This window comes from Papio anubis, chromosome 3, assembly GCF_008728515.1.
Source record: "Papio anubis isolate 15944 chromosome 3, Panubis1.0, whole genome shotgun sequence".
Taxonomy (NCBI): domain Eukaryota; kingdom Metazoa; phylum Chordata; class Mammalia; order Primates; family Cercopithecidae; genus Papio; species Papio anubis.
In genome coordinates, this window is record NC_044978.1 from 164,106,259 (window position 1) to 164,134,182 (window position 27,924).

Below are 27,924 nucleotides of genomic sequence, written 5' to 3' on the forward strand. Positions count from 1 at the left end.
GTTTCATGAATTCTTTTGCTGAACCCATTTGGATTAAGCAGTGACCCAATCCAAACAAATTGCTTTTGTGCCTCTTATCTCCTATACCTATTTATGTTCCAATACATCTGCATGGTGTGGCTCAGTAAGATCCATTACGTCCTTGGGCAGTGTTTACGGCTAATTTTTTTCTTCTTTGAGGCTCTGATCTCTCACAATAATGTGATAGAAAACTACTGTGCAAGAGTAAGTAAAACACTTTTTTAGAAGAAAGGGAAAGAAGAAGTATAACATATGCAATTTCGAACTGGGAATTCTCAGAGCAACCTTGTGGATGAGAGACAATCATTACTTGTAGATTTTAGGTAAAGATATAATTTACCTTTATTTGCAGACACAAAACTCTGAGAAAACATTACTTGCCATCAATGCCTCTGGCTTTAAAAATATTTATGAGGTTGAAATAGTTACCTGGAGGCAGACATTTCATTTCAATGTCATAGGTCAGGTGCATTGGCTAACACCCCAGATAATATTGATGTACCTTCAAATCTTAAAATAATATTTATACCATTTATTTATTTATTCATATATAGAGCACCCATCCTGAAGTATCTGGGACACTGAACAAGGTTTACATAAATCTGACTGTTTTTTCCTCTGGGCCATTTGGCTCAGTCTGGTAGACGATAAATATTCAATAATACTTTACAATGACAAAGCATCTTTTATGCAAACATCTCTAAGCACATTATTCACTAATATTACAATCTCCTTTTTAACCTCCTGGTAAAGTCATGGAAACTAATTGACTTTCTTCAAGGTCCTAGCACAAATTGTTTATTTAGTAGATTAGAGTCCAGGTGTCCCGATTCCAGTTATAACTAAAGAGAGAAACAAACAAATAAACACATTTTTTAGGTGCTTAAGCTGATGACCTACACTAAATATTTCTAAATTGACTCTATTAGGCAAGACGTCTTCCTTAAAGATGTTAAATGTTGTGATGCATCCAACTGAATTTTATAACTTTTGTTCTCATTTGCCTAAGGCCAGTTACCATTTTCAGAGCCCCAAGAATGACCTAGTTTAATTGAATCCTGTTTCAAACACTTAAACTTTCACACTCTCATCAAATTGGGTTTCTAAATAGAAATTAAAGTTGGAACAAGAAAATAAAACTTTTCGTGGAAAGGTGCTGTTGACGTAAGAGCAGAGCTGTACCAGAATGTTCATGCAAATGAGAGAGCTGAACAGTTACTGTGAGATTTGGGCAAGTCTCAACGAGTTAATGCTACCCGAGCAAAAGGAAATATTTTTAATTATTTATTTTACTTCTTCCCTCAAATATTAAATAATGCAGGTTAAATATAGATAATTAATAAAATATCAAAAAATTGGATATTTTTAAATCACCCACAATTTTGTCTGTAACACCTGTAGAAACACACTACACAAACCTACCTCCAAGCTCAGGGAGCATAACTGACTGAGCCCCCAGCCACTGAGCGTTGAAACTTGTCACAGCATTTCTACTGACACCACAGTTCCCCAGGCTGATCTCAGTCAATGCTGAGCGTAGCACAGCTAAGAAAGTAGGCCTGTTCCTGGAGGATGTGCGACTCTTCTGACAGGTGACTTTGGATCAAGGACTCTCCAAAGATCCTGATGAACTTCCCGTTGAATTGCACTGTAGTCTAAATGGTTCACCCCAACTCACTTTCTTCCTTTACTCTCTCCTTCACTTGTCAGACATGCATGATAGCCTTTCCTGGCTCCCTCCCCATTTTCTCTCATGACCATTTTCCTGAATAAATGTCTTGCACGTTCAATATCATCTTGGTATCTATTTCTCAGAGGATCCAAACTAACATACCAACTGATGGCAATAATGATGAAGATGATGAGAAGGATGATGATGATGGTAATAACGGTGGTGGTAATAGTGGTGATAAAAATTATAATGATTTGTTGAAGTCCTGTTTTTAAGCCAAGCCCTGTGTTAAGAGATTGCCTAAATTATTTTATGCTGCACTGCCAATTAACTGCAATAAACTTCCAATAGGTGTTATTCACCTGAGAAAAGCCCTAAACAAGAACAAGACCACATTACTTTTGAATATAAGCAGTCAAATTTGAAATTTGGGTTTTCTTGTTTGAAATTTTGGTTTTCAATAGAGTGTAGAATCACTGGTACCAAAAACCACCACTTTATATTACCTCTCTGTATTAGTATTTTGCAGTATAATCATCCGGTCGTTTTTCTCGACAGTTATTCTATAATTATAGTTAACTCAAAATGACAGAAGTAATAAGTAAAGCCTATTTTGCAAGAAATTGAACTGTGATCTTATTTTGGGTTTTGTCAATGTTTTTTTCCTTAGATTGGGGGGAAATCTTTGCTTCTTGGTTACATGGATATTACATACATGATGGTGGGAGTTGAGCTTCTAGTGTACCCATCACCCAAATATTGAAGATTGTACCCAGTAGGTGATTTTTTAACCCTTATCCCACCCCACTTCCCAGAAATTGAATTTTTACTTGAAGCTTTTGGTTCTTCTAAAATTTGCAGTTATCAACTTCACTTTGATTATATAGACCTAATGCAATCATTCAAATACTATTAGTAAACTTATCCTAATAAAGTATTTTCAGATTTGTATCACATATATCAAGAGCCACTATATCAACTCTGTATAGTTTGGAGGAATTTTTCCAGACCATTAAAACAGACAAAGTTGTCAAGCAAATAAGCCGAGGCCAAGCAACTTAGACAATTGAGATCATTAAAACATCTAAAATAACAATGCCTAGCCTCCAGTTTTAGAATTTATTGACACTATTAAATAGACCACTTAATAATAAACCAATGGGCTTTTTCAAAATGAAACAATTGGTACAATGAAATGCACTTGAAAAGATTTACATCCCATAGCATATTTCTAAGAAGGAACATTGGCTTGGAACTTGTAGCAGCTTATTAAATTAGAATAGAACTCTCTGGTGGCAGCAATGCCATTTAGGATAATTTGAGGTTCCTTTGACTCAAAAATAAATTGACTTTCCTAAAGGTACCTCGGGAATTATTGGGTTGGTCTTTAGTCCTGGCAGATTTCTTCTGCTGTATCAACATGGCTCCCTGAATGGTTTTCTGAAATTTTCATGCTAAACACTGATAAAGGTAGCTACATATATTTGCTGCTATGTGTCTATTGGCAGCATAAAGAAGGGTTCCATCAGCAATGATCAAGAAGACCTAATTAGATTTGCTTGAAAACCTGGTCTTACTATGTCAAAACACATTTAAAAACCACCAGACTAGAAACATTCTAAAGTTATTTCTAGTCATTCGAAGGTTCTGTAAGGATGTCAGTTCTATACGGGTTTCCCATGAGACTTTTCAATCCTTCTACAGAACTTAATCCAGGCATTGCAACCTTGCTCATCTTTGCTTCTCTTCTTCTTTCCCTCTAACACCCTCTTTCAAGCATTATCTTTCATTATGACTTTCACCGTCAGCTGTGGTTGTCTACCAGAAAATCCAACCTGAAATGGAGACAGAAATTTTCAGTTGCCTCCCAGACAATTTTCTATAAACACCTTAAGGAATCTGAAATCCAAACTGAAGTAGTTAAATTTCTACCACACAACCTCTAAGTCTGCTCCTTCTCTAGTGTGTTTTACTTCTCTTCATGGCATCCTCAGTCAGCCAGTTACCTAAACCATAATCACAAAAGTCACCTAAGTCTTCCTCCTATTTCTTTTATGCCCTAAATTGCATTCATGAACATATCCTTTTGATTTTCCCTCAATGTTTCTTTACTCTTTTTTTCTCCATTCTGTTTCTGCCACCCAAATTCAGGTCTTCATCATCATCTGCCTCATCTATGGCAATAACCTGACAACTTTTCGCAAGCTCCACATCTTCTTCTTTCGGTTTATTCTCCACACTGCCACCAAAACTCTTTCAAATATACAGACCTGACTGTATGATACCCTTTGACTAAGTATATTTTATGGTTGTCAGATAGCTAATGCACATGATACTAACACTAATTCCTTAGCCTAGTACTTTGTGTGCATCACAACATAAAGCTTCAGGTTCTGCCATTAACCCTGTCATCAGAAAACACAGCCTATGGCAGGCTTTATCAAAGTATGAGCAATCTACAAAGCAATCATATAGGCACTTACAAAAAATATAAATTCCTGGCCCTCATCTGTGAATACTATTACTGTAGTCTCATATGAGGCCCCCAAATCTACATTTTAACTAGAACTAGAACTCCAAGTGGATCTAATACATCCTAAAGTATTAGAATTCTAACCCATGTACCTACTTAACTGTACGTGACTACATCACCCCAAAAATACAATAGAAATATTCATACTTGTCTCATGTCAAAATATTTTTTCTGCTGATATGCCCTTTCTTGTGTCTTTTCCTGAAAACAAAACAAAATAAAACAGAAAACATGTCTTCATAAAACCCAACTTAGATACCCTGAGTAATCTCACATACTTTATTTATTTATTTATTTATTTATTTATTTATTTATTTATTTATTTTTGAGATAGAGTCTCTCTCTGTTGACCAGGCTGGAGGCTGGAGCGCAATGGCATGATCTTGGCTCGCCGCAACCTCCACCTCCCAGGTTCACTTGATTCTCCTGCCTCAGCCCCCCAAGTAGCTGGGATTACAGGTGCACACCACCATACCTGGCTAATTTTTTTCTGTATTTTTAATAGAGATGGGGTTTTGCTATGTTAAACAGACTGGTCTCGAACTCCTGACCTCGTGATCTGCCTGCCTCAGCCTCCCAAAGTGCTGGGATTATAAGCGTGAGCCACCTCCTCTGGCCTCACACACTTCATTCTTATTTCCCCATCCTGCCCACCTTTGCTGCAAAACACCGTTTTGTCTGTTCTACTGTTGGGGCTGTCACATCCTACTGTAGTCATGTACCTGCCTCTCTCCCCACCCAGAATGTTGAATTCAAGCGATCATTTTGTTCACCTTTATACTCCCAGGCTCTAGTACCTGCAGTAGATAAATTTCTAATTGGGATTAACTACTAGCTATATAAAAAATAAAATGTAATTTAATTATTCATTTTATGCTAGGGAAGCCAGGTCTCCAAATACAACATGAGACAGCACTTTAAATTCCAGAGAACTTAATCCGGACATTGCAATCTTGATCGTCTTTACAGATGCGGACCTTTGGGGTAGAACTTTTCTGAATCTTCTTACATAATTTTCTCCAAGCATGACAAAAGTCATTATCAGCAACGAGCCAACTACATCATAGCTTTAGTATGGTTGTATCTGGTCTTTATTTCAGTCATGGAAAGAGTACTAGGATGACCCTAGGGGGATATTTGGCCTCAGCTGTATAATGTCTATGCTGAGAACCTCTCAGTTCTCCCTTCATCAAACCACTTGGGAACAAGAATTTATGTGTGCCTACATTTGCCAAGTTCTCAGTACTATAAGGAACCAAAAGATGCACTAGAGTCCTCATTACCTCCATCACTGTATCCTGCTCTTCACACAAACACAATAGGGAATGAATGAGCAAAGCCCATTTGTAATATTTCACCCTGTGAAAGAGCCTTAGTCTCCCACACCGTTACAGAGTGGCTGACGTGCAGCCCTAACCTGGGTCTGCAATCTAGTCCTGGATAATAACTTAGAAGATAAATGAAGTAATGGACCATCAAGAGAAAATGTTGCTTTTCCAAAGATCCCCAAGTATGCATCTGCATGATGGACTACAATGACTCCAAGGAAGATTATTGTCTTTAGAGTAAATAATATGCTTTTTTCCCCAAGTCTCAAAGCCTGTATTTAAATGATTATTCATAGGTGTTGTGGGAGACGTTAAGGCTGAGCTTGGCAATTCCCAACGTAAAAATGGGTAATGTTTCAAAAACCTTGCTTGTGAGTCACCTGCCCAGAAACTCACCATTGCCTCTTACATTATGTTTCGAATTCTCAGACCGACCCCCAAATCTATTTATCCTCATTACACACCTGAAGAGTATTTAGTGACACCTACCCCCATTTACAGCATTGTTCCATTGGGAAAATGTCCCCTCAGTTCCCAGTCAAGTGGCATGCAGATACAATTCTACCTGCATTTGGAGGGGCATGGGGCATGAAGAAATATGAAATGATGGGAGCTGAATTTGATCATACATTCCCAGCAATCAGAATTCTGTTCATCTTATACATACATTTTTAAATGCCTGTCTCTAAAGGATTGTTGTTCGCCAGGAGCAAAGAATTGCAGCCTTCACTATGAAAAGAGAGATTTTCAGAGTTTGGAAGTGGCTTTTACCCTCTCTTTGTTACCTTGATGAAATACAAATGTGATTATGAGAAGATTTGACATTGAATCCCAAACTTCCAACCTCTTGTCTATATGTTCCATTTTTCCTTTAACTCCATTAAGTGCATATTGTGATTAATATACATTTTAAATGGGTTTTAAATGGGTGCATCATAGGAAATATTTTCCTATTTTGAAGTAATTTAAAGTCAAATAAATTTACAGTTTTGAAATATAAAATAAACTCTTTCAGATTTAAAAAAAAAAAACTTTTTTCTATTATTAAAATGTAAAGGATTTTTAAAATCTCATTTATTTTGTCTATTGGTTCTGCTTAACATTCTTCAGCCCAGTCCACTCTCAATTATCCACGCTAAGGAAGGGGGATCAGTGGCCTGGATAATCTAAAACAGCAGACGATTTTAAAAGCCCTTGTATTTGGCCTGGGCATACTTTACAATCAAATTCTGATTAGCCATGCTAATGCAAGGAAGAGCAGGCACCTTGAGAAAGATCCAAAGCCAATACAGATCTGTTCATCTGGTTGAGGGTGCCCCAAGGAAAAGGGCCACATAGCGGAGCAGAAGGTAAACAACAGGGCCCCAGCTACTGCTGACGGCACCACCCACGACATGCAAAATACAAACACACGGCTCCAATAGTCATATCAGCACTTCTCATGATGTCAGTCCTCTTTAGATACATGGAGTTTTGCTCAAACGCCCCCAGGTAAAAAGGCATATTATCCATGCTGTTCCAAATTGTTAATAGAATGTTTGTTCATATATACTAAAACCTCTTTTAGGGGTTCCCTTTGCCCCATCAGTCACCGAGTCCTTTACTACCACTGCCGAGTTCACAGTAACACACTTGGGAGAGTAGCATAAAAGATGAAAGAGACAGTGTGCTGGAGTAGCTCAAGCTCCAGCCTGGAAGTGAGAAAGACTGGATTTTTGTCACCTTTTGATCTCTGTTGATGCCAATAGTCATGTATATTCAAGCAAAGGGAACAGCATGTGCAAAGGTACAGAGGCATCAAGGTCATGGCACATTTAGCAAATAATGTATGCTTTATTTTGGTCAAAAAGTAGGATACAAATAGAGAAGAAGCAAGAGTGAAACTGGAGTTGTAGTCAGAAAGAAAATTGCAGGGTTTTTTCTGCTATGCAAGAAGTTCAGAAATTATACGGTAGAAGGTCAGAAGACATTCCAAGTTTTTAAATAATTGTTGTGATTTATTGAACAGTTAAAATTTGTACCCCTTTGTTCTATGCCTTTGATACTTATGAACACATTTATATTTACAATGTTCCCAAGATAAGCACTATCACCACTCTCATTTTTACAAATGAGGAAACTGAGACCTGCAAAGCTTAGGTATCTTCCAAGATCATTTAATTGGTAAGTGGTAGAGTCAGGGTTTAAATCTAGTCTGTTTGATTTCAGAGCTCATCCTCTCTCTCAGAAAATGGAATAATGTGGTCAGAATTGTAAAAGACCATGCTAGAATTAATACGTAGGAGAAATTGGAGGAGAGTGGAGAGGAGAGAAGCAGACTTTAAGAAGTTAAGAAATGCTAAGTTCCAGAAGTAAAGGAAAGGTAGTCGTAATGAAGAAGATGGGTATAATCAAGAGGTTTAGAGGAGATAGAATAAAAAGTAATTGGTAAAATAAAGGAATGAGTAAGAGGAACAGTCTAGCATATTCCTGGTTGGGCACTTGTGTGACGGTCTAATAATTTTTAAAGATTCATTTAACCTTGTGCACCAGTGAACTTAGCTAGGAAGCAAGCAATCCCTACCAGATGGGCAAGCCGAGGAAGGAACAGCACAACTAACACCTTTTTTCCTCCAGTACAAGGCTGGCACGTATTTGTTAAAGTAAACAAACGTCCTCTCTTAACTGACTAATTTCATAGTAACAAAAAAATTCATGTATGACTATGTGGTCCAATAGATGGAACCCATACACCAAACAAATAATTAAGATACAGTTATTTTTATCTGGTTTCTCAAGGTTAAATATATTGACTCACATTTAGCTTTCTGTGTAACATCCTTGTGCACTGTAGAAAGATAGATAAGGGAGAGAGGGAACAGGAAGAGGAGAAAGGAGGCATAGAAATGTTATAGCTTATCAAGATATTTCTAAGTGTGTTAAGAAAACCACAACCATTTACAGAATGCTCTTATCAGAGAAATAAGTGTATATGTACATGTAAGTCTGTGAATACATAGGAAAATACTGAAAATACATATTCTAAAATTTTAAATATCTATTGGCTGATTATTTTATTTTTGGCTTGTTTGTATCTTTTAAATGTTCTAAAATTATCTTGCATTCCTTTCATAATACAAAAAACATTTCTAAACATATGTGATTAACATCCACTCTACTCAGAACCTTGCTGATACCAAAGGATATACAGCCAGACGCAGTGGCTCACGCCTGTAATTCCAGCACTTTAGGAAGCCAACACAGGTGGATCACTTGAGGTCAGGAGTTCAAGACCAACTTGGCCGACATGGTGAAACCTCATCTCTACTAAAAATACAAAAATTAGCCAGACCTCATGGCAGGTGCCTTAATCCCAGCTACACAGGAGACTGAGGCAGGAGAATCACTTTAACTCGGGAGGCAGAGGTTGTGGTGAGCCCACATCGTGCCACTTCACTCCAGCCTGGGCCACAGAGTGAGACTCCATCTCAAAATAAATAAATAAATTTTTCAAAAAAAGAAGAATCTACAAACAGGTAGACCAACTCTTATAAACAACTTACATATACACATAGAGAGGGCAGCAGATACCTTTCAGCACTGCCCATGAAGCCAGCTGAGGTCCTAGAACACTTGGTAGATGCAGAATGTGTGTTTGGAAATTGAGGGAGGTAATAAATTATGAAAAATGCAAATGGATTGGATCAGCGGACCTCAAAAGCAGATGCCAAGACATGTGTTCTTTCTCGGTCATAGTCACCTCCCCCTGCTATGACTTTTCTCACAGTATCTGAATATTTTGCTTTCTCTTGGTGTACTGTCTGAAATTCCATCAATTCCACATTAGCTCATTTTCTTAGTCCATTCTGGCTGGTGTAACAGAATGCTGTAGACTGACTGGCTTATAAAGAACAGAAATGTTTCAACTCCAACTTATGAGTGAGAACATGCAGTGTTTGGTTTTCTGCTCCTGTGTTAGTTTGCTGAGGATGATGGTTTCCAGTTTCATACAGGTTCCTGAAAAGGACATGAACTCATCGTTGTTGTGGCTGCATAGTATTCCATGGTGTGTATGTGCCACATTTTCTTTATCCAGTCTATCATTGGTGGGCATTTGGGTTGGTTCCAAGGCTTTGCTTTTGTAAATAGTGCTGCAAGAAGCATACATGTGCATGTGTCTTTACAGTAGAATGATTTATAATCCTTTGGGTATATATCCAGTAATGGGATTGTTGGGTTAAATGGTATTTCTGGTTCTAGATCTTTTCAGGAATTACCATGCGGTCTTCAGAGAGGGGAATATCACACACCGGGGCCTGTCGGGGTGTGTGAGGGAAGGGGAGGGAGAGCATTAGGACAAATACCTAATGCATGCAGGGCTTAAAACCTAGATGACAGGTTGATAGTTGCAGCAAACCACCATGGTGCATGTATACCTATGTCACAAACCTGCACATTAAGCACATGTATCCCAGAACTTAAAGTAAAATTTTTTAAAAAAGAAAAGAAAATTATTCTTCACAGTTCTAGAAGCTGGAAGTCTAAGATCAAGGTGCCACTACAGTCAAGTTCTGGTGAAGGTGCCTTCCTGGTTGATAGATGGCTGACTTCTTTCTGCATTTCCACATGGCTGGGATCTCTTTTATTTAATATGAGGCAGAATTCCCATTCGTGAGGGCTCTGCCTTCCTGACTGTATTAGTCTGCTTTGATGCTGCTGATAAAGACATACCCGAGACTGGGTAATTTATAAAGAAAAAGTTGTTTAGTGGACTCACAGTTTTACATGGTGGGGAGGCCTCACAATCATGACAAAAGGTGAAAGGCATGTCTTACATGGTGGCAAGAGAGAATGAGAACCAAGCAAAAAGGGAAACTCCTTATCAAACCACCAATCTTGTGAGACTTATTCATTACTATGAGAACAGTATGGGGGAAACTTCCCCATGATTCAATTATCTCCTATCAGGTCCCTCACACAACATGTGGGAATTATGGGATCTCCAATTCAAGATAAGATTTGGGTGGGGACACAACCAAACCATATCACTGATTAATCACCCCCCAAAGGCCCCACCTCCAAATACCATCACATATGGGGATTATGGTTTCAACTTACGAATTTGAGGGGAACACACACATTTAGCCTATAGCACTCATCTTCTTTATTAAAAAGCACAGGACTAGAAAATTTCTAGAAGTTGGATATATTAGTGATGACAAGGAGGATGATAATGATAAAAGGGGGGAAATTCATTCATTAACTTTGAATAGTACCTCATGATTTATGAGGCACTTTCTTTTTTTTTTTTTTTTTTTTTTTGAGACAAAGTCTCACTCTGTCACCCAGGCTGGAGTGCAGTGGCGCGATCTCAGCTCACTGCAAGCTGCGCCTCGCGGATTCACGCCATTCTCCTGCCTCAACCTCCCAAGTAGCTGGGACTACAGGTGCCCACCACCACACCCGGCTAACTTTTTATATTTTTAGTAGAGACGGGGTTTCACCATGTTAGCCAGGATGGTCTCGATCTCCTGACCTTGTGATCCGCCTGCCTTGGCCTCCCACAGTGCTGGGATTACAGGCGTGAGCCACCGCGCCCGATGGAGGCACTTTCAAATATTAATACATATTAATAAAGACTTCGACATAAGTTAATATTATATTAAAGTCTCCACTTGTGTTAATAAAGATTTCCAGTTCAAGGTGGGGAATACAGTGAACATATGTAATTCCTTTTCTTCTCACAACCCCATTGAAATAACAGTAAATAAGAGAAGGAATCCACAACTGAGTTGAAAATAAACAACCAAAAAAGTCCCAACAGAACAAACATTTACTGAAGTACTTTTCTGGGCTAACCAATTCGGAGAGAAGACCAGGCCTCAGAGCAATCATTATGGTAATTAAAGGATTATCTATCTTACAGCTGGCTTGATGGGTTTTTCTTCTCCATAAACAGGGTCATTTGTTCTGCCTTTACCCCATGTTGAAGTCCTAAGAAATGCTTCATAAAAGTGAAAGGTGTGACTGGGGAGAACTCCCATCATGGATACTGAGGCCATAGAAAAAAAATAGAACAAACTCTAGAGCTAAAAATATGAACTTGAAAGGTTGTGCAGAAAGGAAACACAAAAGTAAAAATCAAGCACACTCCTCCTGAAAGTCCTTGCTATAAGGCAGTTATCAAGGTCTGAATTTTGGCTGTCTCCACTCACGCCCATAGTCTTTTGTGAGACGACTGACTGTCAATAGATCCCACCGACTTATACAGAAATCTGTTTCTTAAAGAGCCATCCCTGACTCAGTTCATAGAACTATCTAACTTCAAAGGAAGCCTAAATCAGTTACTGATATTAATCAACATAATCATTCATTCATAAACATCATAAGGCATTTGACAAAAAACAAGTAACCCAAAAGATAAGGACCAAAATTCTTTATTTGATACACACAAAAAAGAAAGAGAAATTAATTTTAAAAGTTTTTATTGTAAATTGGTCATTTATAATTGTGTATATTTGCACAGTACGAAGTGGTGTTATTATTTGTGAATACGAATTTTAAAAATTAAATCAAGCTAGCTAACATATTCATCACCGCATATACTTAACATTTTTATGGTGGGATCATTTGAAATCTACTTTCTTTACAATCTTGAAATGTGCTATATTATTAACTGTATTCACTACCCCATGCAATAGATCTCAAAAAAATTTTTTTTCTGCTCTCTGACTGAGGTGTTTTACCCTCTGATCATTATCCCCCAAGATTGCCCCCACCCAGTAGCTATGTAACCACTATTCTGTTCTGTGCTTCTATGAGTTTGATTGTTTTAGATTCTACATGTAAGTGAGCACATGCAGTATGTGTCTTTCTGTGCCTGTGTTATTTCACTTAGCATAATGTCCTCCAGGCTCATCCACATTGTCTCAAAGGACAGAATTTCCTTTATTTTAAGGCTGAATAGTTTTTCATTGTGTATATATTCCACATATTCTTTATCCATTCATCTGTTTATAGACACTTAGATGGATTCCAATATAGATATTGTGTTGCTGAAGTGAATATGGAAATACAGACATCTCTTTTACAAACTGATTTTAAATCTTTGGGGTAAATACCCAGATGTGAGATTGCTGGATCAGGAACTTAATTTTTTTAATGAGCATTATTAAAGAGATTTGAGAGGTGACAACATACAGAAAATAAAACATGACTTCCTGAAACAGAAGCAATTAAATAATTCATTCCTAAAATTAGATATATGGTTGTCAAAAATGAATATTCAATAGAGGAGTTGAAAAATAGAATGAATTCAGCTAAAGTCCAAACACAGTTAAAGTATTGTCATTTGGAAGAAAAAGTTGAAGAAATAAACCTAGATCCAAAGAAGCACAAAATGTAAGAAAAAGGTCTCCAACATTCATCCAATGAAATTTTTTAAAAAGAGAGAGAGAGATCAGCATTAGTAATTTGTAAGTGAGAAATTGGAGACTTAGAGAAGTTAAATAATTAAACTCTCTAGTAGTCTATAAACGGAGTCCAATATATTTTAGATGTGTCCCCCCTCCTAAGCCTAAGGCTGAAATTCAATCAATACATCTAAATGTGGCCTCAGTAGTTGTGTATGGCTGACGTCCACTCTGACCAGTCAATCCAAACGTCAGTCTAGTCTATGCCTACTGTTTACAGTTGGTATCTGATTGGTGAGCATGGGAGTATATTTGTTGATTAATATTTGAATATCATCCCTCTCTAAGCCTATATACTCTTCCAATGATGCCTACATAATTAATTTCATAGTACAATGAAAAAGGAGGGCAATATTTGATATTTTTGTGAATTTCAAATTTGAAACTGAGGGAAAGAAATAAGAATGGTTTCTGTCATGTCAACTTTTAAGCTATGATAAATTTTGTGTGAGTAAATGCCTACATCTCTGCTCCCTATTTCCTTATATACCAAGAAATAAATGACCATGCTTTAAGTCTCCTTCCCTTCCTTCTTTCTTAGGTGGTCCAGACAAGCAGCATATCTGTCTGGATATTCCTCTTCTAGAGGAGTACCAAGGGCAGCCAAGAGATCAAGTCTCAGACTGAGATGCTTAATCCATGGGATTTAGGAGAAAATAGAGACGAAGACACACAGTTAAAAATCTGTTGAGTGAAGAAAACAATCAGGAAGTAGTCTTAGAGAAATATGGGGCTTGTGCTGACATTTACAACGAGTAGATGAAGTGTGTCTCCAGCTCAGGTTTGTATGAATCAGTTGAGTTTTTTTTTTTTTAAAAGGATCAAAGAAAAAACAGCCTATATAGAAACACCATAAACTCAAAACCAAAAATTACAGCTGTCATGTTCTTTTTCCAATTTTTAAGTGCACACACACACACACACAAATGTCTTAACTACAAGAATCCACCTTTAACGTATCACGGCAAACAGAGATGGCCAAAGTCTGAGGCAACCCCTAATTTCTGACGACATAAAACCAAAGTCAAACTTAAAATCAACTGTTGTATTAGATTAACATCAAGGATTCACAATGGCATTCATAAAACTGAGGCCTTTGACTCCTTAAAAACCACAAACTCAGATCCCACTAGGAAGCATTAACACAGTAGTTTAGAATATGCTTAGGATTTGTGGGATTTTGCAAAGCATATCTACTTTTTTTTTTTTTTTTTTTTTTTTTTTTGAGACGGAGTCTCGTGTCACTTCAGGGCTGGGAGGCGGGCGCGGCCCCTGCTCTCACTGCAAGCCTCCCGCCTCCTGTCTCACGCCATTCTCCTCACCAGCCTCCAGTAGCTGGGACTACAGGCGCTCACACCACCTCACCGGCTAGTTTTTTTGTATTTTACAGAGATGGGTTTCACCGTGTTAGCCAGGATGGTCTCTGACCTCCTGACCTTCGTGTGGATCCGGCCCCGCCTCGGCCTCCCAAAGTGCTGGGATTACAGGCTTGAGCCACCGCGCCCGGCATATTCACTCTTAAGAGCCTTCCCTGAAATCACCAGCAGTTAGAAACTCTTAAGAACTGTAGAATTGGGTCCTCAGTGTCATTTGCATAGCTCCTCCATGGCCTACTATCGAAGTAAACAAAATGCCACGGAGCTACCTGATGTTTTTGCGCCTCACATTCCCTCCAGCCAAACACAGAGGACGGAGTCAGCTTCATGAGGAGTTAAAAATCACGGGAATTTTTCTCTACTTAAAAATATTGCGGGAGACTCACTTCTGTACGTACGATGATTTTTTGCACTTTTTTCCCTGCCTCTTAGTCTAACAAATACATTTTATAGGTTTTACACGGTTCTTTACAACTCACCTAAAACACATAATTTTCCTCCTGCTTATACCATTTATTTATTATTTATTTATTGGATTTATATTGTGCTTTCCTCCAAAAGGCTCAAGGCACCATGCAGTCAACTCTAATATAATAAACATTAAACTCTTCCTTAGGACCATAAACAGTGAAATAGCCAGAGGAGAGGAAGAAAGGATCTGAACAAGGGCAGGACAAAGGAAAGGCGTGATTCCAGCAACATATGCAACCAAGTAGCCAATATGTTGGGAGACCTGGTGATAAGGCCCAGTCCCTGCCCCTCTCAGTGGGCCCCACCTACAAAGACCCTGACAGTATTTTCTATATGGAGAAAAAATATCTCCATTCTTGCAGTGAGAGTGAGGGAGGGTATGCTAGTTATTCTTCAGGGATTTCAAGAGACTATCTGAAAACAAATATACCTATACAGACAACTGTATTTTGAATACAGTGGAAAGAGAGACAGTAGAAAGAGATACATGGTAATGTTTTATAACAAGTATTCAAAGTGTTAGATTTTTTTTTACAAATACAATTCAGGCTCAGTCCTCAGTTCTGCTGAGTGTCTCCTGACTTCCAAAGGATCTGCACACCTTCAGAGGCCAGGGCAGCACAAAACTGCAAAGATTATCAGAATCAAAAAGAGACAGGCTGTTCTTGGCTTTTCAATCCAAGCCTTGCTGATTTGATAAAGCCACCAGTGAACTTCCTGCACTGTAATTCAGTCGATGGTGGGAGACATGGTTAAACAGTAACTCTCCTGGCAACTGATGGTGAACTAGTCAAGCATGAGCAAGGAAGGAACATATTCTAACTAGCAGTCAAAACAAGAAATGACCATTCCCACTAAATGGAGTCGACAGTGTAACTCTCCTTCTCTCAGAGTGCAAGAGAATACAGCCAGGAGAAAGAAAAATAGTAATAGTACTGACATTAATATTAGTATTTGGTGAGCACTACATGCTGGCACTCCTATACCACAGTTACATACGCTCACCTCTTTAGTCCCTAGAACAAATCTACAGAGTGAGTATGACTATGTTTCAAATTTCACAAATAAGGAAACAGAGGCTTAAACACATTATTTGCCCAAAGTCACTCTGCTGGTAAGTGCTTGAGCTAAAATTCAGACCCAGCACGAAAGGATCAGGAAGAGATCCTAGGGTGGAAAACAAGCAAACATGCAAAAGTTATTCTGTGAGTTGACAAAGAGAGCAGACTGATGGCTCTTGGCAGAGCATGCTGGATCAAGTACCCTACCTTGTAAACTATAGGTAGAAAGTTAATAGCAGGTTAGAGGCCATACATAAAGACCTCAAAATATGGCAGAAGCAAGCCCAAGTCAAAAGAACATAGGATAAACTGGCTCCAAGTAGACAGAAGAGATGCAACAGTATCATGATCTCTTCACATGAGATCATGTGAAGACAGGAGCTCCGAATGGGCCCGTTAAAGTTACTTCCAGGTCCTAAGTGGGCAGGAACTGAAAGCTGGTTGTTGAAACCCACTCTATTGTCTTGTATAACTAATTGCATGTTTATGTCAAGTTAACTGTAGAGTGCCAAAGTGAATCATTCTTTGTAATTCTTTTGTGATCCTCCCAGATACAAATAACATGCATCGAGCAATTACTAAATGCCAAGCACTTAACACACATTACCTTATTGAAACCTCGTAGCTGTGCTACACAGGAGACACCATAATAATCTCCGTCTGACAGGTAAGGAGGCACAGAGAAGATAAGTCATTTGGCCAAAGTCACAAATCTAGTAAACAGAGAGATCGAATCCAAGTCTAAAGAGTCTTCCCCCAAAACTCATCTTAATAATCACCAGTGCTTTGTTGCCTCTAGCATCTGATTCTGTTTACACCATGCTGGTGCTCTATCATGCTTTCTCTGTTTTTCTGACCTCTCTTTTGAGAAGGAAACTAACCAAGGTCATTGCTTTTGTTTTTATTCCTAGAGGGTCAGCCTATTCAGTCACCCTCTATGACAAAGTGGAAATTATCTGGAAGAAGACGAAAGATTCCATGTAACGGGAAAGGTGGCATGGAATCTCAGCCAGCCAGGACATTGTCAGACGTTCTTTTAAAAGAGCCTGGTATCACAGATCATATATGTGCAATAATATACATAATCCCCCAGTGGGAGATGTCTTCTACATGGCAGTTATCATAACTGTGTAGTAGAGATTCCTCCTTCCCATTCTAGAGGATGAGGAAACAGCAACTGAAGCTGGGAATCCCAAGCAGCATGGGTTGTACCAGGGTCAACTTGTTCTGTTTCTTTGTCTAGAAAGATCTCCCCATATTCAAATGGCACTCTCCTCCTCATATCTTAAGTTTAGACGGGATGATGCTAGTTCACAAAGATCCTCCTTGATGACCCATCCTGAAGAACTGGTTTTCACATGACCCTTTCCCACAACATCCTATTATCACCATAGCACTTACCATAGCAGTCATTATTTCATCGATTGATTGACTTGTTTTTCTTGGTGTGTAAGTTTTCTAGGGGTGCTGTAACAAAGTGTCACAAAATGAAAGGCTTAAACAACAAAAATGTATTCTCTCACGGTTCTAGAGGCTGGAGTTCCAAAATCAAGGTGTCAGCAGGCTCATGCCCCGCCGAGACTCTAGGTAAAATCCCTCTTGCCTCTAAGTTCGGTGGTGACTATTGCTCCTTCGCTTACTGTAACATTCCAATCTCTCTCTCACACACATAGTGTTCTCCTTGTCTCTTTGTTCAAATTTTCTTCTTTCAAATTTCCAAATTTCTCAGTGTCCAAATTTCCTTCTTCTCAGGACACCAGTCATACTGGATTGTTTATCTGCCCTACTCCAATATGATCGCATCTTAACTTGGCTAATTACATCCTCCAGTGGCCAGTTCTGGCTTCTAGAACTGTAAGAGGATACATTTATGTTGTTTAAGCCCCAGAGTTTATGATATTTTATTACAGCAATCCTAGGAATCTACTACAATAACTCACTTTGCTTTGTTTAATCTAGGGTTTCACATACTTATTTGGCCAAATAAATATTTTCTGCATGGTAGCTATTAACAATCTCTAATTCCCTGCGGGGGGGGGGAAAGGCGGACATATGTGTTTTAGAAAAGTAAAGCTAATCTTCCTGTTTCACAGATGAAGAAACTGAGACTCAAGGAGGACAAAGAATTCATACACTTGTGTGTGGTAGGATGAAGACTAGAACTGGGGCTCCACAGCCATTCTGGGTACTCTTTGCCATTTGCTTCGATTCACTTCTCAGCTGCCCCAGGAAATATGGTGGCATACAAGATTAGACTTGGCTTGGCGCTCACTAAGAATAGAACAGGGAACTTTTCCCAATTAATGAAGGGCTCTTCGAAAAAATCGACCCAATATTTTTCCAGCTAGTAGAAAAAATGATTCTCCTTTGTAGAGGAGTTGGGGCAAATGGGTTCTAGAAATCAATTATAAAAGCAGCTGGTCTAATGTAAACTGATGTCTCAGCTGAGTTTGGACTGACTGAAAATCCAGCCACAGCTTAGTTTTCACGTCTTCATCCCTCCACCTTTCCTTTTGCCTAAAGAAAGAGACAAGAGAATGTGAGCCCCCACCCCCGACGTGTTTGAAAAGGGAAGCAAATTCATTGATAACACTGTGGACTGTTCAATTCTTTGCTTCTTTTCTTTTTACCTCCTTACCCCCACCATCTTCCTCAGGTACACAGAACACACCAGGAATAAAGCATTCCCACCCCAGTGAAGGCGAGAGTGTCCCCTACCTTCTACTTGATAAGCCGCAGTGGCTGCCGCCCATCCAAATCCCACAGGGAAGGCCATGGTTTAAGAAACTGTCTACTGGGATCCTCAGCTGCCAGAAGCAGAGCACCCTTTGGCCAGAGGAGCCAGGCAATTGTGCAAACAGAAAATGAGCTCTCACCCCAGATTGGAGCCTCAGAATGCAAATATTTATGCAAACAAGAAGGAAGCAGGGGCAAAGGACACTTGACTGCCACAGCCTTGATAAGAATCCAAGACACTTTGTACAAGGCCATCAATTATACTTTCTTCCCCCTGCGCTCCCTGATTCTTAACAGAGTTGATAACCCTGGGTGCTAAGTCCCTGATGTGGCAGGGCACCCATTTACCTGATGTTTTGCCTTTTAAAGTAACATTAACATTGTTTTAACAAGTCATATAATCCTACTAGAATTTTCCCTTAGTTCATGGATCATCCCAATTCCTGATCTGTACTCTGTAGAGGTAACCACTTTTAACCATTTCTTCTGGTATTTCATCCCGTATTGTTTAAATGATAGGTGGTGCTTCTTATTTTTTTCAATTTTAGATAATTATTGACTTCTGGGTATAGGGCAGAGGATCTAGCTTTCTCTCTCACTCTCTCTCTCTCTCCCTCTCTGTTCATCCTCCCTCCCTCTTTCTCTTCCACCTTCTCCCATCTAGCCAACATGATAAAATTACCTTTTCATTTAGATGAATTCAATATTTATATTACTGTGAGTCTGTATGGCTCAAAGCTGAGCCATGTAGTATACATACCATGCTTCCATGCAACTTTTAATTTTCTCTGGGGTTAATCCACTGCCTGATCTTTATGTTTATTTCATTTTCTTTATACCTATTACTAATTCATCCTCAAACACTCTGACAGAAGAATACATCTCTGAGTTGTTCAAACAACTCTGTCTTCCCGCTCCATTCTACACTGTTTATTTTTTAGGACACCATGGAGCTTTGACCCACAATCTCCTTCACATAGTTCAGACAGGCTCCTTCCCCTCTCCCCTGGTCTTTCTCTCTTTGTTTCTTTTCCCGCTTTAGAGAAGCACATCCTCAAATAGCTGTCTGATAAAGGGGGCATGGGACATAAATATTTCAAAACTCTGTAGTTGTTCTAGAATTATCTTTAGTCTAACATTGCTCTTAATATGCAGTTTTGTACAGGATTTTATGATGAAAATAATTTTCACTCAGAACTTTGAAGGCATTGGTTCCTGGTTTTCTAGCTTCCGGTGTGGCTACTGAGAAGTTTGATGACAAGTCAAGTCCTGTTCTTTTATATGTAAACTTTTTTGTTTCCCCAGCCCATCCTCGCTAACCCCCAAGTTTCTATTTCTGAAATTTCAGTCATGTTCATTGGTGTGGAACTTCCGTGCATTGTGCCAGGCACCCAGTGGGTATGGGTTTCTACAGAAATGTAGATGTTGACCATAGGGAAACCTGGATGAGAGGCCATGGGAACTCTCCATACTATCTTTGAAGCTTCTGTGTAAATCTAAAATTGATCCAAAATAAACAGTTTATTTAAAAAAAAAAAAAGACTATGGATTGGGAGACCAAGGTAGGCAGATCACTTGAAGCCAGGAGTTCGAGACCAGTCTGGCCAATGTGGTTAAACCCTGTATCTACTAAAAATACAAAAATTAGCCGGGCATGGTGGTGGGCACCTATAATCCCAGCTACTCGGGATGCTGAGGTAGGAGAATAGCTTGAATCCAGGAGGCGGAGGTTTCAGTGAGCCGAGATTGCACCGTTCATTCCAGCCTGGGCAACAGAATAAGACTCCATCTCAGGAAAAAAAAAAATACTATGGAAAGAGGAGGTAGGTATAACCAAAGTGAGGAAGGTTACTTATTTGGTTTCCCTGCATTTCCACTAAATCATTCTACATTGTGTAATGACAGGAACATAAAGTTTGAAACAAGGTATAAGGAGGTTGAAATCCTACCTTCTCGAGTTATCCTAACTCTAAGAAGAAAGAAGAGATTACATACAGAAAGAAATGGGAAAAGACATCGAAGATATTTAAAGGTACATGTTTGGTGAAATAGCCTGAACAATGCATGGCAAACTACTACATTTGGCTTATGTTGTCATTCAGTTCTGACGCAATTGTAAATTGAGGAAAAAAATAAATATTAAAATGTTTTCACGGTAGAACGCTAGATGGCAGTATTGCAATTTTTTTAGGTTTGCAAGTTGCAGTATTCAGTTAAAATTTATTAAAATTCAGTTGTTTCACTAATGGCTGTCTACACCAGTTGCCCCTGGCTAATTACTACTGCTCTTCTAAAGATACTTCTCCAGAAGAAACAATCTATCTTCTCAGTGCTTCACATACTCTGAAGTTATTAGTCCACAAGTGGCAGAATTAATTTCTCTCAACACTGATTGAGTTGTTGTTCTAATCCAACATTCTCAAGCTTTTTGGTGTCAGGATCTCTTTACACTCTTAAAAATAATTGTGGTTCCTAAAGAACTTTTTTCTTTCATGTGGGTTATATTTATTAACATTTACTGTATTAGAAATTAAAACCAAGATTTTAAAAAAACATTTATTGTTGACTTCATTTTAAACAGCAGTGAAGAGCATGTTAACAGAAGTTACATATTTTATGAAAAATAACCATATAACCCCAAACAAAAAAAAATATTTAGTGAGAGGAGTGTCATTGTTTTACATTTTTACAAATCTCTTGCATGCCTGGTTTAATAGAAGACAGCTAATGCTCCTATCTGCTTCTTATTCAATTTGTTGTCTCTAGAAAACTCCACTGTACACTCATAGAAGAATAACAGACAAGAGAGGAAAAGGCAGATCATATCTTAGCATCATTATAAAAAGAGTTTTGACCTGGTGGACACCCAAATGGGTCTTGAGGACCTCAAGGAGTCCACAGAACACATTTTCATAACCGTAGCCCTCCTTGAACTCACTTTCCACCCCTCTCCTAAGACCTTCCATTGCAACCCAGCACCCCTCTGTATCTTTCTCATGTTTCTGAGAGCTCATTTCACTCATCTGCCCTGTACTAGGGCCCAAATGGCTCTAAGGCATGAATTTGCAGCCATCATCTCAGGTAAGAAAGAATTATTGTATTTTAGATTTTTCTGTATATAAAAACTAGTCTGACTTCATGGTCCCATCCAGGAAGATTGGCTGGTAATTTAATTTGTCATTACTGTATTTGAGTTCCTCCACTTCATTTTAGGGCCACACAAGAAAATTTGGGTCTTATAATGACCAAAATTCTTTGTAATGCCTGGTGTTTCTATTCCCCTACCTCCCAGTGTTGGTCTGTACCAGTTAATGCCAAGATGCCTGCTCTCCAGGTCTACTATGGTCTCTTCAAGTCCACTGATTCTCGGGGCTCAAACCTTCTCCAGGGGTGAAGCTCTGAGGTTCTGTGTTCAACTGCGGCTCATTACAGTCACACAGTAGTTCCTCTGACTTCCTGCCACCTTCTGAAGGTACTGCCTCAGAACAGCACAACAAACCTTTTTATTCACGAGAGCTACCAACCTCTGTCCACTCCCCAAGCTAAAAGCAAACATAAGTTACTTGCATTATAGTTTTGTCTACAGGTATGCTCTTTCTAGAAGTCCTGGGACTGCTAAGTATATTAATCCATCCTCACACTGCTCTAAAGAACTACCTGAGACTAGGTAATGTATGAAGGAAAGAGGTTAAATTGACTCACAGTTACACAGGCTATACAGGAAACAGGGCTGGGAGGCCTCAGTCATGGCAGAAGGATGAAGGGGAAGTAAGTATGTCTTCATGTGACAGCAGGAGAGAGCAAGTGAAGGGGGACTACACACTTTTTTTTTTTTTTTGAGATGGAGTCTCGCTCTGTTGCCCAGGCTGGAGTGCAGTGGCGCAATCCCAGTTCACTGCAACCTCCGCCTCCCAGGTTCAAGTGATTCTCCTGCCTCAACCTCCTGAGTAGCTGGGATTACAGGCATGCACCACCACACCCAACTAATTTTTTTGTATTTTTAGTAGAGATGGGGTTTCACCATGTTGGTCAGGCTGGTCTGGAACTCTTGACCTTGTGATCCACCCACCTCAGCCTCTCAAAGTGCTGGGATTACAGGTGTGAGACTACACACTTTTAAACAACCAGATCTCATGAGAACTCACTCACTATCATGAGAACAGCAAGGTGGAAATCCACCCCCATGATTTAATCAACTTCCACCAGGTCCCTCCTCCAACACTGAAGATCATAATTCAACATGAGATTTGGGTAGGAACACAGAGCCAAACCATATCACGAAGAGACTGTAAATTCAGTGACCTCTAGGTAAAAAGGAAAAAAAAATCTTGCAGAAAACTTTGTTAACTGTAAAACAAGCTGTTCTTTAATAAGAATTCAGCCCTATTAGTCATGATCTTGACCCAATTTGAATTGCTGAGATTCAAAAACTCTGGCATTCAAAATGTTCCTGCATACCTGTGTAGGAGAAAAAGTAAGATTCTAAATGAACATTTGTCTATCGGTAGCAAAGATGCCTGTGTGTTCTAGCCACCCTTGTTTCCCTTTCCATCTGGGCACACATTCTGACTACATTTTTCAGCAACCTTGCAAATCGTTGTGGTCACATCACTATGTGTCCTAGCCAGTGGAATGTAGGCAGAAGTAATGTGTACCACTGCCAGGCAGGGACACTGCAATCTGCTTACATAATCATTCATGTTTCAGCCATGTATCATCAGCCTTCTTTCATCCACTGGCTGGATAAACAGGCTCCACTGGAAGACTCCAAGGCCCTAGGAACTCTTAGATGGAAGGAGCCTAGTTCTCTGTATCACAGCATGGAGCAGAGCCCCATAACAGCCTGTGAACAACCCACTTTAAACTACGGTGTAAATAAGAAATAAACTTTTATTTTTCTAAACTACTGAGAGTGGAAAGTTGTTGATAAATACACTCTCTGAAAACAAACTGCTTCCTCAAGCTTTTTTTTTTTAACATAGTTAAATGACTTCAAAGTATTTTCTTCCAGAGGAGAGCCTCTTCAGTGATATCGTGTCATTGGAGAAGAAAGGAAGTGGAAGGGAACATGAAAGAGGGGCAGGTGCAAAGGGCACATCTACTTGCAGTGATTTGTGCAATGGATTAGTCATCATGGTTTCCTGCATCTACCAAGAAAGGTCTAGCCAAATTTTGACCTAAGAAGGCACATTTTACAAAATTGCTTCTCAAAAAGGTCCCCGACTCCTGCAAATAATCTGCTATTTTTAAGATTTCAATAATTCTAATTATAACTGTACATTTACTTCCTATAAGGTCTCCCAGGCTACCTAAAACATCAATTGTATTGCTTTAATATTGGCTGGAATTACATAAACTCATTGTGGTAATACCAGCTTCTCAGGCATGAAAATGCGAAAATGAATTAGTGATCATATTGCTCTCAGTTTCTTAGTAGACAGAATCTGTCAAAACACGAGGTGCAGAAAGTAATTCAGTAACAAAGGGAATCTTTGGTTGTGGAAATTCTAACAGCCGTGTTGTGTGTGTGCACATGTGCAGGAGCCGGGGTAGGCACATTTATGAACATGAGCCACCCAGGATTCGGGCAATCTACCTCTTGGTAACAGAGTTTGATTTTCCATTGGGTATCTGCCTTTTACCCTATGCAGCCTAAATGTTTCTGGAAAATCTGACCCTGGGTCCCACATAATAACCCATCAGCTCCAGGGATTCATTTAAGGCCATCTTCATATTTCATCTCACTGGTTACAGGGATTAAATTAGTGATGGGCTTGAAACCCAATTCCAACAAGAAAAAATGAGAGAAGGTCTGTTAAGATTTCTGAGAAAAAAGCTTCCTCACTTTTCCAAAGAAGCTATCCAAAAAGACATACTCTTCCCGCTACACCTCAATATGGAGGTTTTTAGCAGTCATTTCATAAACATAAAGAGGATCAACCTTGGGATATAGGGGAAAGAGGGAATGAAATAACCTTTGCGAACTTATGGATTCCTTTTATGGTTTAGGTGTATTTGAGTTTGGTTTCTTGTTACTTGCAACCAAAAAATTCAAATACAATAAACATGCAAGTGTGCATATATGTGTAAAGATGTGTGTGACACATTTATATGTGCATGTGTTACATCTATCCATGCATGTGGTATTATGCAGATGTAGATGTCAAAGTAGATGTGTGCATACATGCATGTATGTGCGTATGGTTCACATGTGTCTATGTATCATAAATCCATCCATATACAGGAACTTCAAAACCTTTACTGGATATTTTTTCTAGCTGTTTTGAATGCTGGCCCACATCACTAGGCTGAAAATGAAGATATATGTGAGATAATTAATGGCAGGCTCAAGTGGGATTCAACTGCATTATATGCATTTAGTTATTGAAGGCTATACACCCCATAAGATTTAGCCTGAAAGAAATCTAAAACAACAGCAGTGCATCACTCAACCTTTCAAAAAGCCATACTGCTGTATAATTAAGGATTTGCTATTGAGTAATTTTCAAAACAAACAAAAAATGCTCTGCCCTTCAAGGTGTTGACAGGCTGACACTAACAATGGCAAACAAGTAATCACAAAACCCACTCAATACCACACAAAGCTCAACTGTTGAGCCTAGTGCTTTAAGAATAAATGGCAGTCAGTAGAGGCAGGGCCCTTGGAATCCCTTTTGGGTGCCTTCCAACAAACGCCCATAGCTGTGGAATCGAGTTCCAGCAGCAGCATCTTTCAGGACGTTATTCACAGTACAGTTGCTAGAAACTGTCTATTTCATCGATCTGATTCGGATTCCTCAGATATGTTGTTTCCACAAACTTGAATTTAGCCAATTAGGTCATCTTCCCAATAAAAAACTCTCCCTTGAAACAAGCTAACTCCGTTGTATTCCTACAGTGTATTTGGAGAAGTGTTCAAATGAACTAGATTATGGTGAGACAAGTAAGGCGCCTCAGGGGCAAAATTTGGGGAACGGCAGGCTCTCACTGCAGCTCCAGCATTGAACACCAGAAAGAGAATACTCAAGTTCAAAGGCCTTGTTATAGACATGAACTGGTGTTATTTCTGAACTATATGTGGCAATGCACAGGTGTGCCACATGCCTCCGGTCTAGGCTGTAGCTAATCCACCTAAGTCCCATGAGGATTTGCACACTGGAGAAGATCTTTGTTTATTAATCTTGCTTCAGGGATTGGATTTGGAGCTTCAAAAGCACTTTCCTCCCACGGTAAATGAAGCAATGCACTGGAAGCCCATGATCTGGAAAGGAAGCATAAAAGAATGAAATCAAGCCAAATAAAGTATTAAAACAGAGTCAAACAGAGCAATTTTGGTGATAGTAAAATTATTTTAGATCAACTAGATTGGAAAGCCAGCACAGCTTTAGAACTGGGAGAACCTGCCCAGACCTTTCTCTCTTGGGTCCATAATTAAAGACTGCTGCCACACCTGGATGCCATCTGAACCCTTCATTTATCCTCCTCCTGCTTCCTGCCACCTGCCGCCCCCTTACAAACACTGTGGACTCTGATTCCTTGACATGTCTTGTGTATGTCAATTTACCTTCATTTCTGTGGCCTCTTCTCTTATCAGAGTCAAAAGAAATCCCTTCAGGGCTGGAAAGGTTTAAATAGGCTCCCAACTTCCAGTTTCGTTCACATCCAATATACTCTCCTGCAGCCTGAGTCCTTTCCAAAACACAAATTGTTCAGTGATTGCCTCTGGCCCTGAAGTTCAAACTTCTTGGTATCAGCAAGACCTGCATGAGCAGTTTCCTGTCTCTTTCTATTTACATGAACATCAATGTTCCTCTCATAAACGTATTTAATATTTTTCAGCTTTTCAAATCTACTATGATCCATGCTCTTTCTTGGGGCTGATTCTTCACAAATAATGTTTCCTTGTCTGGAAATTTTCCCTCCCTTTTCTTGGCTATTGACTGGTTCAAAGTTACTTTTTTAAGAACACATTCTCCAGGACAAGCCAGGTCCCCCAGCACTGTGTTTCCGTTGTCCCTTTTATGCCTCTTTGCATAACATTCATGTAACATTTTGTTTTAAACCTTTGTTTAGTTGCTTGTCTTCCTCATTAATTCATAACTTCTCTGAGAGTAGGGATTGCCTTAATTAGGCAAGCTAAGAGTTAAAGTCTCATTGGGTCTTTTTTTCTCATCAATTCATTCACCAAAAATATATAGAGAATGTACTATGAGCCAGGCACCATACTAAACTCTAGGAAGATGACGGTGAACCAAGCCAACCCAGTTAGCCCCTGAACATATGGTCCACATTTAAGTCCTCTTACAATCTACTAATTGAAGTTCCCCAGCTTTGTTTTAATAGCATCCCATTTTTACTCCTTGTTATTTGAGGAAGAATCTAAGAGTAAGTAGACAGTTACCTCTAGTTTTCCTAGAGGTAATGCCTCCTCCCAATACCTTATAGATTCAGAGTAGAGAAACGAAATGGAGAGGCAGAGGGAAGAATATTCCAAAAACTATGGGATGTTGCCTTGCTCTGTTGTGTCTGTGAGGTCATTAATGGGGAAAGGAAGCCTCCGAGAGCACTGACTGAAGTGAAATCGGGATTTAGGCTCAGGGAGCAGACAAGGATGCTCCTCAGAGGACTTCCTCACAAAAATGGAATCTTAGTGCAGCTGATGTGCAGCTCCATCCATCCAGTGTGGTGTTCCGATGGTGAGGGGCATCTCCCTGGCTCTGCACCCAACAGAAAGTCTCTCCTCTCCATCTTCTGTAAGACAACATTGTACTGAACTCACATTCACTCACACTCACTCTGAATTGCCCAATGGTACATGGCACAACAACAGCCCTGAACTTAACGTTTCATTTCCATAACATTTGGAGCTACCATATAATCTGCTTATTTTAAGTGATTATAAAAGATTATTACATTCTCATTTCATGTGTGTTGTATGTGTTTGCATTCTGACTAATGATTTTGTGCATTGTAATGCCCACATACAATAATCAAAATTCACACAGCACAAGCCATATATTTGTATTCTTCTCGAAATCAAGGTGAGGGTCATAAAATATGCAGTGGTAGTCAAAGTCAGTGGGAGAGAGCTTGTGACAAGCACAGACTACCTTGAAAGCTTTGTTTTATGGCACACCTCTCATGTGATTAGCAGTTCATTGAAAAGACAGACATTGCACACACCAACGAAAAGAGAAAACACAAAGACATTGTAACCGGGATAAAAAAAAAAGTTCTAGTTTCTTATCATGGCAAAGTAGCTTGATGATGGCAGA

General features: G+C 39.2%; 1 protein-coding gene across 2 annotated transcripts in view; it reads right to left on the reverse strand.

The window, feature by feature from the left end:
* Positions 1-20,175, reverse strand: part of LOC101006170 (cytosolic beta-glucosidase) — a 125,617-nt gene extending 105,442 nt beyond the window's left edge. Inside the window, exon 1 of one of the 2 annotated variants that reach the window (XM_031664691.1) lies at positions 18,632-20,168. In XM_031664691.1, coding sequence (XP_031520551.1) covers positions 18,632-18,689 — 58 coding nt within the window. In that variant the 5' untranslated portion in view covers positions 18,690-20,168. Of the gene's footprint in view, positions 1-18,631 lie in introns of both variants that reach the window. The other variant, XM_031664690.1, reaches the window with a different exon arrangement.
* Between the last annotated feature and the right edge of the window lie 7,749 nt (positions 20,176-27,924).